The 19,080-nt window shown below is 46.3% G+C and overlaps 1 protein-coding gene across 1 annotated transcript; it reads left to right on the top strand.

Moving 5' to 3' along the window:
* Positions 1 to 14,395: 14,395 nt before the first annotated feature.
* On the top strand, positions 14,396 to 15,717 carry LOC119303584 (transcription factor AIG1-like). The gene is made up of 2 exons (XM_037580718.1): positions 14,396 to 14,791; positions 15,018 to 15,717. Exons 1-2 carry the CDS (start codon positions 14,621 to 14,623, stop codon positions 15,483 to 15,485), a joined length of 639 nt encoding a protein of 212 aa, XP_037436615.1. The 5' UTR covers positions 14,396 to 14,620; the 3' UTR covers positions 15,486 to 15,717.
* The last annotated feature ends 3,363 nt before the right edge of the window (positions 15,718 to 19,080 follow it).

Raw genomic sequence — 19,080 nt, 5'->3', positions numbered from 1 at the left:
GTGTGCTGACGCGGTGGGTCTTTCTCCGGACGAGTGGCTCTCCCGCTATGACATGGAAGACCAGCTCTCCGTGATCTACACCGATGAGGAGGCTTATTGGCACCTCCGTGGTGCCCAGAAATGGGTCTTGAAAGGCGATGCGAATACGGCATACTTCCAGGCCATCGCCAACGGCCGCCGTAGACGCAACACCATCCCTCTTTTGTGGGATGGTGAGACTCTCCTTCAAGACCCCCACGACATCCGGTCCCACATCGACGGTTTGTATAGATCCTTATTCTCTGCCGCCCCTAGAAGCGGCATCTCTCTCGCCCTGATTGCTGGTCTGGGTCCCAGTTGGTGTCTGTCTCGGAGAACGCAGCCCTTACGTCCCCCTTCTCCGAGCAGGAGGTCTGGGAGGCCATCAAGGGCATGAACCCCTCCTCTGCGCCGGGACCGGATGGCCTCGCGGTTAAATTCTTCCAGACCTTCTGGAATGTGATTAAACCTGAGGTCATGGCCATCTTCGACGAGTTCTACGTTGGCTCTACCGATCTCGGGTGTCTCAATTATGGGATCATCTCTCTCATCCCCAAGGTCCCTGGGGCGTCCGACATTTGCCAGTTTTGCCCGATCACAGTTATTAATGTGATCTTCCGGATCCTGGCCAAAGGGTACGCCAATAGGGTGACCCTGTTGGCTGACCGTGTGACTCACCCCAACCAGTCGGCCTTCATTAAGGGCCGTTACATCCTGGATGGGGTCCTTGTCCTTCATGAAGTCCTTCATGAGGTGCACGTCAAACGCCTCAAGGCGGTTTTCCTGAAGATTGACTTCCACAAGGCCTACGATACGGTTAGCTGGCCCTTCCTCCGGGAGGTCCTTCTTCGGAAGGGCTTTGACGACCGGTGGATCACTAGAGTCATGCAGATGGTCTCTTGCAGTCGCACGGCCGTGAACATCAACGGTGAGATTGGCCCCTTCTTCCCCACCCTTTGTCGGTTTCGGCAAGGCGACCCCTTCTCCCCGTTCTTGTTCAATATGGTCGTGGATGCGCTTGCCTCCATTCTGGATAAGGCGAAAGCCGCTGGCCATATTCGTGGGATTACTCCCCACCTTGCCGGTGGCTCCGGGATCTCCATCCTCCAGTATGCTGACGACACTATCATCATGGTCGAAGGCTCAGAAACGGACATCTCCAACCTCAAGTTCCTCCTTCTCTGCTTCCAACAGATGTCGGGCCTCAAGATCAACTTCGACAAGAGTGATGCTATGGTGATGGGTTACTCCCCCTCTGAGTCTCTGGCCATCGCCAACAGACTTAATTGTCGCATGGGATCCTTCCCCACTACCTACCTAGGAACACCCATTAGTGACTCCCGACTCACCGTCGCGAACCTGCGCCCCTCCGTGGCCAAGATCCAAACTCGCGTCGAGCCCTGGCAGGGGAGGTGGCTGTCCAAGGTGGCCCAGACTATTCTCATCAACTCCTCCCTCTCGAGCCTCCTCTTGTTCCTCATGAGCTTCTACAGTCTCCACGAGACCCTTCACCAGGAAATCGCCAAGGTCTAGTCCCTCTTTTACTGGGCGGGCGACGATGGCAAGCAGAAGTACCATATGGTCAGCTGGTCTGACATCTGCAAGCCCAGGGAGCAAGGTGGCTTGGGCATCATGTGCTCTAAGCGGATGAACATCGCCCTTCTCTCCCGCTGGCTTTGGCGCATCTCGCAAGGTCTCGGTGGCCTCTGGCTTGACATCATCCAGAACAAATACTTGCGCGGCTAACCCCTCGCCTTCTGCCAGAAGTCTGGCGGATCTCAGTTCTGGTAGTCTATAGTTTAGCTTCTCCCGGTCCTCTGTATCGGGACCTCCATCTCGGTGGGATCCTGAGCATCGACACTGTTCTGGTTCGATCGTTGGGCCGGGGACACTCCCTTTGCGGCTCGCTTTCCCGGCCTCTTCTCTATCTCCGTCGATCCCGTGATTTCTGTTGATAGGGACCTTCTTGACTTAGGGCGCCTTGCTTTCCGGTGGCCTTTTGGGCCCTTGGAATCCGCCGCCTGGCATGAGTTGCTTGCTGTGTTGCTCTCCACGAGCCTATGGTGGATGGTGGCCCTGACCTGGTGCGCTGGCGCCTTGAGCCTTCGGGTCAATTCTCCACCAAGTCGCTTTACCTGGCCATCGCCCCTTCCTCTGCTCCCCTCCCTCTTTCGATGGTGTGGTCCATCCGCCTGCCCCTGAAAATCCGCATCTTCATGTGGCAATGGATTCGTGGCCGGGTCCCGTCCGGGGTGGAGGTGCGCAAGTGAAATGGCCCGGGTACGGGCGTCTGCCCGCTCTGTGGGGTTCCCGAAGACTCGAACCACATTTCTTCTCCTACATTTTCGCCCAGTTCCTCTGAAGCTGTTTTCGCGACGTGGTCGATGGAGATTGGTGTCACACCAACTTCCCAGACTTATTTGCCGAACTCCAGATGTCCCCTGCGACTTCTCGCCACATTAGGTGGCTTGAGATTGGGGTCCTCTCCTGGACCCTCTGGACTGTCCGCAATAAGCTAGTGATTCAGCGCACTCCTCTTCGCCGGGCTACTGACGCTCTTTTCAAACTCTCGGGTTTCTTGCAGCTTTGGCGGCCTCTTAGCCGCCCCCAGGACCGTGACGCCATCTCAGCCTTCATTGTCGACCTCCGATCGATGGCCGTCCGCCTATCGCCGTCGCCCCCGCCGCCTCCGCCGGAGCCAGACTAGGCGATATCTTCGTCCGGCGTGTTCTGTTCTTTTTCTTTTCTGGGCTTGCTGAGCTGTGCCCTCAGCAGAACCTTTGTACCTTATTGTGAGACTTGGGTGTGTGTGTGTGGACTTGATTCTGTATGTGTGCTCTCTGGCGGTTTGCTTTATTTATAAAGCGGGGCGAAAGCCTTTTTCGGTAAGGTGGGGGGTTTTTGTGATTTGACGTCTCACTGGGCATTAATGCAACGCTACGACCGGGGTGAGTCTACCATGCAGTTGTGCACTCTAATTTGGTGCATGGCACGTGGAGCCCATTGTCGGATGCCCCACATATCAGCGAAAGGAAGTAGAAAGGCTAGAGTAACTAGTTACACATAAATATATTTTTGATAGAGAGATACTCCCTTTGTAAAGAAATATAAAAATCTTTTATATCAAAACTTTATACATAAGAAAAATCAAAGGGGATATATATAACATAATATGGGGTTTCAGCTGAGAATATAATACTCAGACAGGCTCACGGTTCTGGACTTTGGGCCGCAGGCCGGTGGGCATGCATGTTTGGGGGCCCATGCGTTCTACCTCAGCGCATTTCATATTGCAAGCAATCGGTACAACCTTGGTTTTAGATGTTGTCGCAAGGCGAATACAGAAAATTGAATAAAACACGTCAGCTATTAGAATGAAATCGAACGACAGTTCCTAACCAATAATCAGAGTTGCAATTCTATCAACGATATCCTACGTGATAAATAATACTATCATACTACTTATACACACATGACACTTGTTTCACCATGCCATATTATTACATCAAAATCTCTCGGAGGATAGATTAGTTTGGCAGTTGTGTGCTGCTACTGAAGAATTTCAAAGTTGATTTGGACCAGCTCTCCTTGCCGAGAAAGTTCGATTTTGACATCATCCCCTACTGCAAGATTTGATTTAGATTTGAACCTTGACCATCCTTTAGCATCAATCATCATGTGATTATCCTTTGTACTTACGGTATATTGAGCATGTTCATTCACACCAAGGCTACGCATAGTAAGAGAAACTTGGCCACGATCGCCTGGATTGTTGAACGACTCCCTCGTTGGTACAAGAATTATATGTTTGCAAACAAGAAGACATACACAAACAGTTAGATGCTTACCAAGAAGGTGGAGATGTTAGTTTTTTTAAGGACTTTGGTATATGTTGTGCAAACTGCAGCCCAGTCTGTTGCCTATAAATGCATATAAAACATCCAAGATGGATAATATAATAGCATGAATACTTCATAAACTATAGATATGTTGGAGACGTATCAGCATCCCCAAGCTTAATTCCTGCTCGTCCTCGAGTAGGTAAATGATAGAAGAAATAATTTATGAAGTGTGAATGCTAGCAAGTGCACAAGTTTGATCAATGATAATTTCAATCACTTTTTCTAGCATCATTATATATCATAACAGTAGCTCATATCATAAAGATTCTCATGATCAAGTAATGAGCTATTCACCTATTAAAGCATAGACCATAAACTTTCTTGAAAACTAACAAACTATGTTCTCAGTTATCAAACAATTGCAATTCATCTTATTTTCAGGAAGGGTCTATGTAAGAGCTTTGATTTAGCAAATCCCACATACTTAACTATCATATAGTCTTCCATGATTGCTACCACTCAAAGCATATTTTTAGAACAAATAGCATCCATCGAACACAAAGAAAGATAGGGGCTTGATGTTTCGCCTAGCAACTTACTTATGATATAGATAATTGTCAACAATAATAATTCATGATCAAATATATTTGAATAGCCATATATGCTTAGATCTTTCCCCATCACATGATTCTTGCCAACTAAAGAGTAGGTTGGAATGAGAAGGAATACTATTGACTATTGCATAAAAGTAAAAGATAGGCCCTTCATAGAGGAAAGCAGGGATTTGTAGAGGTGCCAGAGCTCGAAGCTTTTAAAACAGAGATGAAAATAATTTTGTGAGGCATGCTTTCATTGTCAACATAACAACCAAGAGTTCCCAATATCTTCCATACTAGATACATTATAGGAGGTTCCCAAACAGAAAGGTAAAGTTTTTACTCCCCCTCCACCAACAATCACACTCCACGGCTGGTCTGAAACAACGAGTACCGTCCAAATATCAACAATCCATGGGGAGTTTTATTTAATTATTTGCGATTTCGTTTTTGATCTTTTGATCACAGGACTGGGCATCCCAATTACTAGCCATTTTCTCGTGAATGATGAGCGGAGTCCACTCATCGTGAGAATAATCCACCTAGCATGGAAGATACTGACAGCCCCTAGTCGCTACATGAGCGATTCAGGCATACAAAACAGATTATTATTTGAAGGTTTAGAGTTTAGCACATGCAAATTTACTTAGAACGGTAGGTAAATACCGCATATAGGTAGATATGGTGGACACTAATGGAAGAAACTTGGTTCAAGGATTTTGGATGCACAAGCAGTATTCCCGCTTAGTACAGAAATTTAGGCTAGCAAAAAGATTCTAAATAGCAAGCACCACATGTCAGAGGATCTATAACAATATAACTTCTATACAAATATACCCAAACATAACTCATTAAGTTGTCTTCCTCCAACTTCAACTAATTTGCTCAAGTTTGAAAATAATTAATGGGCCTCATAATCATAGAAGATGTCCAAGATAGTATATGTATATGTGAAATCTCTCTTCCTTCAATATTCTTTCATGAATTGTTCAGGTGACCAATACTATGTTTGCTAACTTTCAATAAATTTACCACCTCTACTTCTGATATGTGAAGTCATTACTCCCCATGGGAAAAGCATATGAAACATACAGATTTATGATATTCAATTCATTCAACCATTTAATCATAGGATATATAAGTGAAGCACATGAGTAAATGACAAACTACTCCAAAAAGATATAAGTGAAGATCAATGAGTAGTCGAATAATTATGTAACTATGTGGAGACTCTCTCTCATTTAAAAATTTCAGATCTTAAGTACTTTATTCAAACAACAAGCAAAACAAAATAAAATGACATTGCAAGGATAGCACATATCATGCGAAGAAGCAAAAACTTAGGCTCAACTAAAACTGACCAATAGTTGTTGAAGAAGAAAGGTGGGATGCCAACCGGGGCATCCCCAAGCTTAGATGCTTGAGACTTCTTGAAATATTAATTAGGGATGCCTTGTGAAGGAGATATGCCCTAGAGGCAATAATAAAGTTATTCTTTATTTCCTTAATTCATGATAAATGTTTATTATTCATGCTATAATTGTATTAACCAGAAACTTAGTACATGTGTGAATACATACACAAAATCTATAGTCCCTAGTATGCCTCTACTTGACTAGCTCGTTAATCAAAGATGGTTATGTTTCCAAACCATAGACATGTGTTGTCATTTGATGAACGTGATCACATCATTAGGAGAATGATGTGATGGACATGACCCATCCGTTAGCTTAGCATTATAATCGTGTTAGTTTCATTGCTACTGCTTTCTTCGTGACTTATACAAAGTTCCTCGGACCATGAGATTATGCAACTCCCAAATACCGGAGGAACACTTTGTGTGCTACCAAACGTCACAACATAAAAGGGTGATTATAAAGGTGCTCTACAGGTGTCTCCGAAGGTGTTTGTTGGGTTGTCATAGATCGAGATTAGGATTTGTCACTCCGTGTTTCAAAGAGGTATCTCTAGGCCCTCTCGATAATACTCATCACTATAAGCCTTGCAAGCATCGTGACTAATGAGTTAGTTGCAGGATGAAGTATTACAGAACAAGTAAAGAGACTTGCCGGTAACGAGATTGAACTAGGTATTGAGATACCGACGATCGAATCTCGGGCAAGTAACATACCGATGACAAAGGGAACAATGTATGTTGTTATGTGGTTTGAACGATAAAGATCTTCATAGAATATGTAGGAACCAATATGAGCATCCAGGTTCCGCTATTGGTTATTGACCGGAGACGTGTCTCGGTCATGTCTACATAGTTCTTGAACCCGTAGGGTCCGCACGCTTAACGTTTGATGATGATTGGTATTATGAGTTTATGTGTTTTGATGTACCGAAGGTAGTTCGGAGTTCCGGATATGATCACGGACATGACGAGGAGTCTCGAAATGGTCAAGACATAAAGATTGATATATTGGACGACTATGTTTGGACATCGGAATGGTTCCGGATGAGTTCGGGCATTTACCGGGGTACCGGGGGGGAGGGTTACCGGAACCCTCGAGGAGTGTGGGCCTTATTGGGCCTTAGTGGGAGAGAGGAGGAGGCGACCAGGTGGAGGGCACCCCCCCCCAAGCCCAATCCGAATTGGGTGCCCCCCCCCATTTCCTTCCCTCTCTCTCCCCCTTCCTTCCTCTCCTACTCCAACTTGGGAAGGGGAATCCTACTCCCGCTGGGAGTAGGACTCCCCCCTTGGGTGCGCCATAGAGGGTCGGCCCTCCCCTCCTCCACTCCTTTATATACAGGGGAGGGGGGCACCCCTTAGACACAAGTTGACAATTTTTTAGCCGTGTGCGGTGCCCCCCTTCACAGTTACATACCTCGGTCATATCGTCGTAGTGCTTAGGCGAAGCCCTGTGCCAGTAACTGCATCATCACCGTCACCATGCCATGGTGCTGACGAAACTCTCCCTCGGCCTCAACTGGATCAAGAGTACGAGGGACGTCCCCGAGCAGAACGTGTGATGCACGCGGAGGTGCTATACGTTTGGTGCTTGGATCGGTTGGATCGCGAAGACGTTCGACTACATCAACCACGTTAACTAAACGCTTCCGCTTTCGGTCTACAAGGGTATGTAGACACACTCTCCCCTCTCATTGCTATGCATCACATAGATAGATCTTGCGTGATCGTAGGTTTTTTTTTTGAAATTACTGTGTTCCCCAACACCTTGGGCATCTCCAAGCTTGAGCTTTTGTGTCTCCTTAATTCCTTTTATATCACGGTTTCCCTAAATCTCAAACACTTCATACACACAAAACTCAACAAAAACTCGTGAGGTAAGTTAGTATAAATCAACGCAATAACCTTATCATTCTCTACTGTAGCAAATCACTAAAATTATTATTTGATATTGCCTACTAAATGCCTCTGCATATTTTACACTCCTATCCTAAAAAAGAATCATTAAACAAGCAAACATATGTAAACAATACAAACATAACAGCAATCTATCTAAACAGAACAGTCTGTAAAGAATGCAAGAGGAATCATACTTTCCTAACTCCAAAAACAGAACAGTCTGTAGTAATCTGTATCTCTCGAATACTTCTGTAACTCCAAAAATTCTGAGAAATTAGGAAAACTTGAGCAATTTGTGTATTAATCTTTTGCAAAAAGAATAAACTCAAAAGCACTTTTATTTTAAAAATGAGAATTATTTTCGTGAGTGCAAAAGTTTCTATTTTTCAGCAAGATCAAATCAACTATTACCGTAAGCCATCCCAAAGGTCCTACTTGGCACTTATTGAAACAAAAGTTATAAAACATGATTACTACAGCATCCTAATCATGTGAACACACAAAAACAGTAGGGGTAAATATTGGCTTGTCTCCCAACAAGCGCTTTTCTTTATTGCCTTTTAGCTAGGCATGATGATTTCAATGATGCTCACATAAAAGATAAGAATTAAAACACAAAGAGAGCATCATGAAGAATATGACTAGCACATTTAAGTCTAACCCACTTCCTATGCATAGGGATTTTGTGAGCAAACAATTTATGGGAGCAAGAATCAGCTAGCATAGAAAGGCAAAACAAGCATAGCTTCAAGATTCCCATCTCCGCCCTCAGTCGTATCCACATTTTTATCGCAGCCTTTTCATCGACATAAGGATGATCCTCTGTCTCCACCACAAGATAATATGTCATGCCCTCATAAGTCCATGACACAAAATCTGGCACATAGTCCACCTCTAGCACACTGATAAATAGTCTTGCAATACCATGCAAGCATGTCAATGGCATGTCCATCTTCTCTGTTTTTCCTATTAGTGAACCCAGACTCCAAACAATGAGAAAATCATTTCGTGGTGTCTCCGGTGCACCCGAGAGTCTGATACAAACTTTTTTGAGCGGTATTCCCTTCGGCTTAGGTTTTTTGCACTCAACAAACTCAAGAAGGCATTTGCTGCCTGTAACCTTACTGAACCCAAACTTCAGGAGCCGATCAAGATCCTCACTCCTACGAAATTCCATGCGGTATACCTGATCCTCCACTCTGACCGGTACCCAGTGCAAAGAGTCTGAGACAAGCCTCCCGAGTTGCTGAATCACCTGCTCCTCTATCAGTGATCCCTGTGTGACCTTCACCAAACCAATCCTAGAGCACTCCAAACGGGATACCTCTGTATCTGCATGCGGAGTCTCCAAAAACATAAGTTTATTATTGTTGTCTCCGCAAATCATCACAACAGGTTTAGAAGCCGAGAGAAGCGGACATTCGTCCGAAGGGTGCCATAGTTTTAGATAGTTATCACACAGCTCAGTAGTGCAGTCAATCACAAGGTACCCTGGCAAACCACATATGTAGCAGGACATCCTTTCTTCCTTGCGAGCTGCCTTGTTAGCCCTCACATTATCTCCTTTGTCGCTCCCCTTATCGCTAGCCGTGTCTCTGTCACCCGCCGGTCGAGCAGCGGGTATATGCACCGCCGCCAGGGCTTTAACTTCCGCCGCCGCCACCTCCGACAATGTGGTAGTGCCGAGGCCGGTGCGCTTGTTATCTTAGTCCCCTTGGCGGATGTCCCCACCATTTCAGTGACGGTCGTTGTCGTCGGCACGACTGCCAGCAGCCTAGGATCGGACTAATATGCTCAACCCGAGGGGTCAACCTTCAGCAGCCTAGTATTGGTAAGACATTTGGTGAAACTTCTTTATGCCAAACTGACAATTCAAGACATAGTTCATTATTCAGTTGTGAAAGAGTGTAGTTATTTGCTCTAGGTGGATGTTTAACCTTGATATGTCTCCACTGAAAATTGTTGTATATCAAAACAGTGTTTGGAATAGAGGTAAACACAATGGGCATTCGAGATCTGGCAGGGGATTGTTGAAATATAGTATGGGCTATAGGCCCATTTAACAATTTTGAAATCGCTAAAGGCCCATGTGGGTTATAGGACAATTGGTGTGGTGGAAAGTTCAGTCTCATACCGCTAATAGAAGAGGATTTGGACCTTCTTATAAGGGATTCCCTTCCACATGCTATTGGAGCTTGAGAAGAGAAGTGGTTCGCCCATGCTCCTCCTCCGCTACCCGCCATGCCATGCCTCGCCTCGCCATGATGCATCGCGGCTTGCGGGAATAAGCCGAACCAAGCTCACACATATGCACTTATAGTCAGGAATGGGGAGTCATTAACCGACGAGCCACGATCTTAGACGTCGGGTCGTGGGTTGTTACCGACTCGGACATGGGTCCAGCCCACGACTCTCCACCCGGTTGTACCTATATATGTGAGGCGTCGGCCAACCCTAATCGCCACGAAGATTAGATCTCATCTGCTCTGTGCCCACTGTTATTCCTTTTGCTGTTGTTGCCGCCGATGATCCCATCCCGTCCGTCTTGCACACGTTGATGGGAGAGCAGGCCCTCGAAACCCCGCCTCTTCAGATCCTGCATGGGAGGGGCACGATTAGGTTTTTGGGAGCGCCTACGCGACTGCTCGCCGTTGTTTGTCTGCTTCCTCTACATGGTCTATATCCACTTCGCTTTCGTCATCACCATGTCTACTGAAGCCGAGAAGGAGGACACGTCGAGTGCCCCTGCTTCGTCATGGCCTACTGGAGGGTATAACTCGTTTATCCCGCTCATGTATATTTATGTCTTAGACATACTAGCGTTATATGTAGATGTATCTACTATTAATGTAGTATGTGCTTGCGTGATCAAATATCAGCATGTGTTTAATCTTGGTAACGTCATGTTCATGATTATTTTCTGGATTAAATTAATCGAAAGATTGCTATTATACTCAACACATTTTGGTATGAGTGCAGCGATACGTCAATGACTCACTCTAGCGGCGATAGTGGTGGTTCGATGGTCCAACCTCAATGCAGTTTTTATTTTTTGCGATGCTTTGTATTTTAGGAAAACTTTTATAATAGACCTGAGTCCTTTAAAAAGTATGTGCACACGTCTTTCATAGGTATTAAGATTCAGAAGAGATTCATGGTGGGAAGTGCTTGGTTTCCTGAAGGAAAGTTTGTCGTCCCAAAAAGCTTGGCAGTCTTGGAGTGATAGATCTTTTCAAGCAAGGGATTGCTCTTCGGCTAAGATGGGAGTGGTTGAAAAGAACGGATGTTCTTAGGCCTTGGCAAGATTTGAACTTGACGTCGGACAAGCTAGTGGAGGCGACTTTTGGAAGACTGGTTAAATGGAAAGTAGGGAACGGGTTGAAGACCCTGTTCTGGAAGGATCGATGGGTCAATGGAGCTAATGTGGGGGAAATTGCGCCGATCATAAGAGCTTCAATCAGGACTCGAACGACTAACCGCAGAACAGTCAAAGATGGTATGTGGATGCACTCATGGACTGAGGACATTGTTGGGGAACTGAATACAGAGGGGTTGGTGCAGTTCATCAAACTTTGGCAAATTCTAATGGTCTTTCATCTCATACCAAATGAAGAGGACGCGCCAATCCGGGCGTGGTATGCGGCAGGGATATATACAGCCTCCTCGACCTATAACATGCTCTGTGCGGGAGCCATTGAGATGCAGGCGGCTGGCCCAATTTGGAAAGGCACGGCACCTTTGGCGTGCAAGCTGTTCATATGGCTAGTGGTGCAGTACCGCTGATGGACAGCGGATAGGAGATTGAGGCATGGATTATATGATGATAGGTCACCTTGTTATCTATGCGAGCAAGAGGAAGATACAGTAGATCACATCCTGATGCAATGTGTGTACGCGAGGCAGGTCTGGTTTCTTTGCTTTTCCAGACTGCGGATAAGTCTGACACTCCCACCTTCCAACCAGGACAACTTGGAGGACTAGTGATGTATGGCGAGGAAGAATTTGGACAAGGCCTCTACATCTGGCTTTGACTCCATCGTGAAGCTCATCGCTTGGTGCCTTTGGAAACAACGCAACACTAGAGTGTTTGGTAGTGGGTTAGTGAGGAACGAGTTGGGCATGGTTGATTTCATTTTTCAAGAGCTTAGTGTGTGGGGAAAGCCGGAGTTAGCGAAGTTCAACATCTTTGTGAGTAGTCCGTAGTATGAGCGGAGTGAAGGTTGTGTTGGATGTCGTTTGTGGCATCTAACTAACACTTAATCTCTTGTACATATCCTTTCTGCCTTCTATAAAGCTATGGTACACTCTTGACGTACTCTCGAAAAAAATTCAGAAGAAAAGATCACTTTTTGATCGCGATCTTGATCCTGCTGTGCACGTGCACCGACGCACAATCCAAAACTAGCAATTCTTCTTCCCGTCTTTTGTTTCGAAAAAGAAAAATGCTCGATCGCGTGTGCTTTTTGACTCGTGACTCGTGTGGACAGGAGAGGCGCATATGTACATTCCGCTGCGAAGCTTTCAGTGACGAAGAAGTGATCAACGACTCATGCTGTCAGTCATCCACGCTTGCTTTGGATCGGGAGATTTTGCTGCAGATCTCCATAGATGCTTGGTTTTGTAAGTTCTACGCTGCCCTGGGTGAACAGAATCTGCGTCCTTGCTTCGGCCGGCGCTTTCGATCGACATTATACTATCGATGCAGATCCGAAGCAAAATCACCCGATCCAAAAGCAAGCATAGATATTGGATGCCCAACAGCATGAGTCGGTAATCACTTCTTCATCACTCGAAGCTTCACATCGGAACGTAAATATGCGCCTCTCCTGTCCTCATCACGAGTCAAAAAGCACAGGCGGCCGAGCATTTTCTTTTTCGAATGAAAGACGAGAAGAAGAATTTCTAGTTTTTGGATTGTTCGTCGGTGCACGTGCACAGCAGGATCAGGACCGCGATCGGAAGTTGATTTTCTCTGAACATCATCTGAGGTGGGGTCGAAACCTACAGGAACACGACTGTTCGCCCGCATCGGCAGTAGAAAAAAGAAACAGGCAGGAGTGAAGAGCCTCATGCGCACAATCAACGGGAAGGGGGCCTGTGTGAAGGCCGCAAAGTGCGTGCGGGTGTGAAAGCAGACGGCGGCTACAGCTCGCTACACGCCAATCCTTCCCCTGTGAGCCACTGTTGGATAGAACCTACTGTTCTTCAATCCATGTGTCGGCTAGCCATACACTCCTCACTTTCCACCATCCTCAACTTTTCTTTTTTGCGAGGGCACCGTCCTCGAGTTGAATGAACAGCACAGGATTAGCTACTCCCGCTGTATCAAAATATAAGATGTTTCTTGACATTATCATAGTGTCAAAAAGCATCTTATATTTTGATACGGAGGGAGTACCATCATAGTAGTATAGTTTTACAAATTAAGACGTTGCGTCTACATCTATACATTTCCTCGGTTTATAGGGCCGGAAGGCAAGCCTACCTGCCTGTAGATTCCTGTCAGCTCCTAGGGGTCGCGAGGTTAGGCTCCTTGTCATGCGTATGCGACAGCGATTGGTGTCAGGTTCTTCATACCAATTTAATGGTTCAACGATGACTATGGCTCCGGCGTGCTAGTCCTTAAGACGCGTGCACAAAAATTCTCCGGTTTCTATTGACAAGGCCAGGCTGACTCTGGCATGAGAGCGACGTCATTGATGCGTAGGTGGCTCATTCTAGCTGCAACAGTGGTCGTTCGGTAGTCCAAGGACCTTGTTTTTATTATGTTTGAAGTGCTTTGTACTTTTAGTATATCTTCATAACCAATTTGGATCCTTGGCATACAAATACACAACCAAATCATTTCACCAATAGCTGGCCGTACAAACAACCTAGGCAATCAATCATGTTCTATGTGGGATTTCTCATACCGATCACAGTGTGGCATCCGTAGGCAACTGGCTTCGATCTCTTAGAACAAGTATAATAGGACGATGTAGACGAGCTATAAGAGATATCACATCAAATATTTGCCTAGTTGAAATAGGAAACAGAGGAAAGAGAAGAAAAAAAATCTGGTTGTGAATTTACAGCTGGCTGTAGCACAAGGTTCAACAACCTTTGTGGTAGAAAATGGTAAGCCACATATTGATTTTTTGATGACAATATTAACATATAGTCTAACTATTGTAAGTGAGCTATTACATTGGCTATACCTGAGATGATAACTTCATATAATCTGTTGTTGCGTGCACTATTAACCATGCTCTTAGGCATCGTTTGGATAAACTTTTGGTTGTATACATCAAATCAGGTAGATGGTTGTTGTCGGAAGTTTTCTCGCAAAAAGGAAGAAAAGATGTCGAAACCAGTTTGTAGGAAGAAGTTGCACGTGTGAATCGGACAGTAAAAATTCAGTGATGACAAGCCGATCTCTGCACTCATGACAGGTCCCAAGATACAAGATGACTGACATAACATGCATGCTGGTCCAAAGAAGCAACCCCTGGTGGGGAACCAGTGTTGAAAAACAACGTCCTTGGGTGGGGGTGGTGATTGTCCTTGTTCAATAATATAAGAAACACATGCACATTATATCATGAGGTGATCCCCTCACTATCGCAGCCATATCCATCCATCCTAGCTAGAAATGAGACAAGCTCTTTTCCTCCTTGCACAGCTGCACTAGTTAGTACACTACCTTTAGGCTTTAGCCACCCCCTCGCTTTGTTCACCACACTCGTTGCTCTTCTCAGTTTCAGGCAGCAGTCCATTGTTCGTTCCATCCATCATTTGTATGTTCCACTGCGATTGAGTGAGTAGAGACTTTGCTTCTCGCATTGGTGAGGAGAAAATGGTGGCCTAGACCAATGGCAACATGCCAGGCTCCCACTAGCGCGCCGGAGTTGTCGTCGTCGTCGGGTAGGAGCGCGACGGAGGTGAGGTCGCTGAAGGTCCATAGCGAGTCGGAGAGGCGGCGCCGGGAGAGGATCAATACCCACCTGGCCACGCTGAGGAGAATGATCCCTGATGCTAACCAGGTCAGACCACTTCTTGTTTTGTTCATACTGAAAAGTCAGCCAGAGATCCGTTTCGAAAAAACAGTTAGGCAGATGACGAAACCAATCCCTCAAACCAAGTTGACAGGGTAGCTGAATTTGCTGCTGAAACAACTTCATTCTTAAAAGAAACACCATTTTCCTGAAAAACTAGAAAATTTGGTAACAACATTGCTAAATAATACTGATATTTATCTTGTATGACCAGATGGACAAGGCCACCTTGTTAGCATGTGTGGTGAACCAAGTGAAGGAACTCAAGAGGAAAGCAACTGAAACCACACGATTGCAAGCAACAGTGCCCATCCCTCCGGAGGCCAACGAGATCACCGTCCAATGCTACACCGCCGCCAGCGACAACCGGACCACGTGCATTCATGCCACCGTCAGCTGCGACGACCGGCCGGGCCTCTTCGTGGGTCTGACCGGAGCATTCCGTGGCCTCGGGTTGAGGGTGCTGAGAACAGAGACGGCCTCTCTGGGAGGCAGGGCGAGCCATTTGTTTGTGTTGTGCAAGGAGGGCCGCGATGTCGGTGCCGGCATGAGGGCCCTGGAGGGGGCGGTCCGGCAGGCGATGGCCGAGGTAGCCTTCCCGGAGATGGTGTGCGGTGGCAGCTCGTGGAGCAAGAGGGAGAGGATTTTAGAGGGGCGCTGCCCGGTCATGTACTCCGTTTAGGTCGTTTCCTTCGGGAAGAATATTTTCAGACGGAATGCAATTGCAAATCCACACACGTCGATCGCACCAAAGCGAGCAAGCAGTCGAGCCAGGGTATTGTGATACCTTTTTTTTGAGGGAAGGTATTGCGATACCTTGGGATGTGTTTGGTTTGAGAACCAAAAGGCATGGTATGTCATGGTCTCGTTTCGGAAGAAACGGTTGGTGTCATTCTTGTGTTCGGTTGGAGGTAAAAAATGTCACGGGTTCTTCATTCCTGTGTATGGTTTAAGATATAAAATGATAAAAATCTGATTCGACTCACCTTGTGGTAAGATTACCTCGCATATCCATGTCATGTAGTATTAACTAAAATAAATATAACAATTTGCATTAAACAATAACTTCCAGCAACATTTTCATTGTATTTTTGGTTTTAACAATTAGCAATGTACAATGTCAAGCAAAATTCGGCTGAAAGAACGAGCGCGACGAGGTGTGGTCCGGTGGGGTGGGGGGTGAGCGAGCAGTGAGACGGGGTGTTTTCCTTTTTTTCTATCCATAGGAGAGGAATAACCAGGTGATTCCTTTGATTTGGTGGAATAGCTTGATGAAGCATATGGAGGGAATATTCCTTCCCCGAGGATTACCTGGTTCCTGTACCATCCTTAACTAAACACTGGAATGGTGGGCTAGAGACAAAGTCAACTCGTCTAGTTTCACTGTATTCTCAAAGCAAACACACCCTTAGAGTGGAGAACAAATATATTTTCTGTGTAAGGAGAAAGGCAGGAGCTCTGCCAAGTTCATTCAAAGATGAATACGAAAATACAGATTGCTCTGCTTACAAGGGAAACAAGGTCGAAAACCACAACATTAGGAAAGGACAATTGTGCAAAGCCCCTCCAAAAGAAGAGAAACAGAAAAAGAAACAACAATGGCCACACCGGCCAACTCGAAACTCCACCACCAACTTGCCCACAATCCGGTGCTTGGCGTGTAGTTGATAATGTTGTCATGCGCCTATCCAACCATTTCGATTGCTTCACGAAGATCAATAAAGAAACAAAAATCTGAAGATGAGCTACACTACCATATGTTTCTTGAGTAATGTTTCCATGTGATTTAGAGTGAAGTTGCCATAAATTTGTAGATAGAGACACATAGTTGTTGTTTTTACTAACTAATTCTGGCACGTAGTGTTGGTGAAGAAGTTGGCATGTGTTATAATGTGTTGCAAGGGCGGCGTCGTGTGACTGAACAAAAAATGGCATCCAATGTGTGATGGAGTTGCCAAAAGGTTGACATATGAAGTTGCCATGAGGACATTTGGTGGATAGCCACTTCTTCCCTCTTTAACCCTTCGATTGATTCAAAATAAAATATAGGAAAAAAATAAGGGATGAGCTAGAGTGCCATATATTTTTAGTTATGTTGCCATGTGGTTGTGAGTGATGTTGACCTCAAATTGGAGATAGATTTGTCGTGTTTACTAGCTAATCTTTACACAGAGTGTGGATGAGAAAGTTGTCATGTGTTAGAATATGTTCCAGTGATGGGATAGTGTAATGTGAGTGTACAAAAAATGGCTACTAATGTGTGATGAAGTTGCAAAAAATTGACATGTGAAATTACCCTGACAACAAAGAAGCTATGCAAAAAAACACATAAAAAGAGTAGATAGGAAGAAAACAATACAAAAAACTATGTTTTTTCAGCATCACAAAGAAGTAGGTATATATGTGCATGGTGGGTGCGGATGGAAGCCCTGTTTATGCAAACATAGAATGATCACACATACATATGTTTAGTTGTGTTGAATAAAAAGTGCGAGCGAAACAAGAAAAAGTGCTAGACACTGCAAAAGTTGCCACAGTTGCATGTGGTGCCTTATAGCCCCAAAAAAACATATTTGTTAAATTTTGATATATTTACAACAAAAAGGATGAAATTCTACCAAACCAAACAAAATGTTACTAAACCTAAACTAAACTAAGCGAGGTACCGAAGGCGACGTCATAAGCAAGGCCTATGAGGCCGCCAACACCTCCATCGATGTCCCCTCCATCTTTGTCGCATTGTCATTGTCATCCTTCCAGCGGTGGAAGGTCTGCCATGGGTCATCGCAACCCAGATGTTGCCACTGTGCACTCCCGGTGCAGCTGCCTAGCTACGACGGTTGGCTGGCAGACGCACTCTCGCCCTTGCCATTGTTGGCAAGGGCACGTGTGGCGTGGTCGGACTCCTCCAACCCCACTTTGAGGAGCTGGCTGCTGATCCAGCTCTGGAGCTTGGTAGACGTATGCGCGGTGGTCCTCGATCAATCCTCGGCCCATGCCAACGCGAGTTTTGGGTCGGCGCGAACCCAATCTAGTGCCACGTCGGATGTAGCGAATGCTGCCCAACATGCTTGCTAGGCTGCTACTTTATCGGTCACCATCATGGTGCGCAAGGAGGACCGTCACCACAATCGAGGTAGTGGAGGAGGTGGAGCGCGCGATGGCCAGCACCGGGTCAGGTGCCTCCTCCTTCATTGGGCGCCACTGGCTCCCGTACTGTCGATGGGGTAGTGGTGGTGCCACCTCCTTGCCGCACCTGATGCAGTGGGAACTCTAGCTGGACAAAGCGGTGGGTCTGGATGCACGGCGGCGACGCTAGATCCTCCTTGTCTTCCTCCTTGATGCGACATCCGATTTATATGCCGCAATTTGCATGGCGGCTCCTCCTTGACGCGGCGTACGATTTGGAAGCCACGTTTGCGCAGTAGCGGCGGGCCGCGGTCACGGAGTGACCGCTCGAGGAGTAACTCTATGTGCTCCTCAAAATTGTCGTCTTCACACACTGCCTTGCGCGAGGAGGGCGGATGCTGCTGCTTCTTGTTGATGTCAGAGAGCACCACCTCCTCCTTGACCGTCAGGGTGGTGAATGTCAACGTATTCGGAGACTGTGGGCGGTGGTGCCACGATCAAGAGCTCCCCTTGTTTCCACCCCTGATGTCGAGAACCAACTGCCGGACTTGCTCATCGTTCTGGCATGCACATGAGAGGACGATAGGCCGTGACGATGTGCAGAGAAGAAGAGATAGGGTTTGCCGGCGAGCTCTACCTGCCTTAAATAGCTAGGGCAGCCGAACCAACTCCTTTTCAATGCAGGTGCAGCGGCCGGAGTACACTTCTTGGTCGTTGCGTCCACATTGAAGCGATGTTGGTCATCCGCCCGTTCACGTCGTTCTGACTGGCATGAATGCAGTAGGTTGCCACCCCGCCACATCGGCTTGGAGCGGCATGAATTCATGGCGAGGATTGTAGAGAAAAACATGTGGGGAGGGCTTTCACTGGGACCGTACATTTGGACACCAACGTAGATCACGCTTGGACGCCCGCAAACTCACCCGGTTTGCTTTCAGTTTGTGGAAATCTTGATGTTCGGACCGGTTCGCGGATGTTTGATCGATGCATGGCATTGGATGGCAAAAACTGTCCAAACCGCGTTGTTCGAATGTTTAGGGGTGTTTTAATGCACGGCGCTGGAATTGCCCTGTGGAGAATTGCTAGTTGTGCACTTATCTCTACTCCTAATGGACGACCCGCTAAGGAAAAACCCGTACGACACCCCC

This window comes from Triticum dicoccoides, chromosome 1B (assembly GCF_002162155.2).
Source record: "Triticum dicoccoides isolate Atlit2015 ecotype Zavitan chromosome 1B, WEW_v2.0, whole genome shotgun sequence".
In the NCBI taxonomy this organism is placed as follows: domain Eukaryota; kingdom Viridiplantae; phylum Streptophyta; class Magnoliopsida; order Poales; family Poaceae; genus Triticum; species Triticum dicoccoides.
The sequence above is the reverse complement of the archived record's forward strand: the minus strand, read 5'-3'. Positions and strand labels throughout refer to the sequence as shown.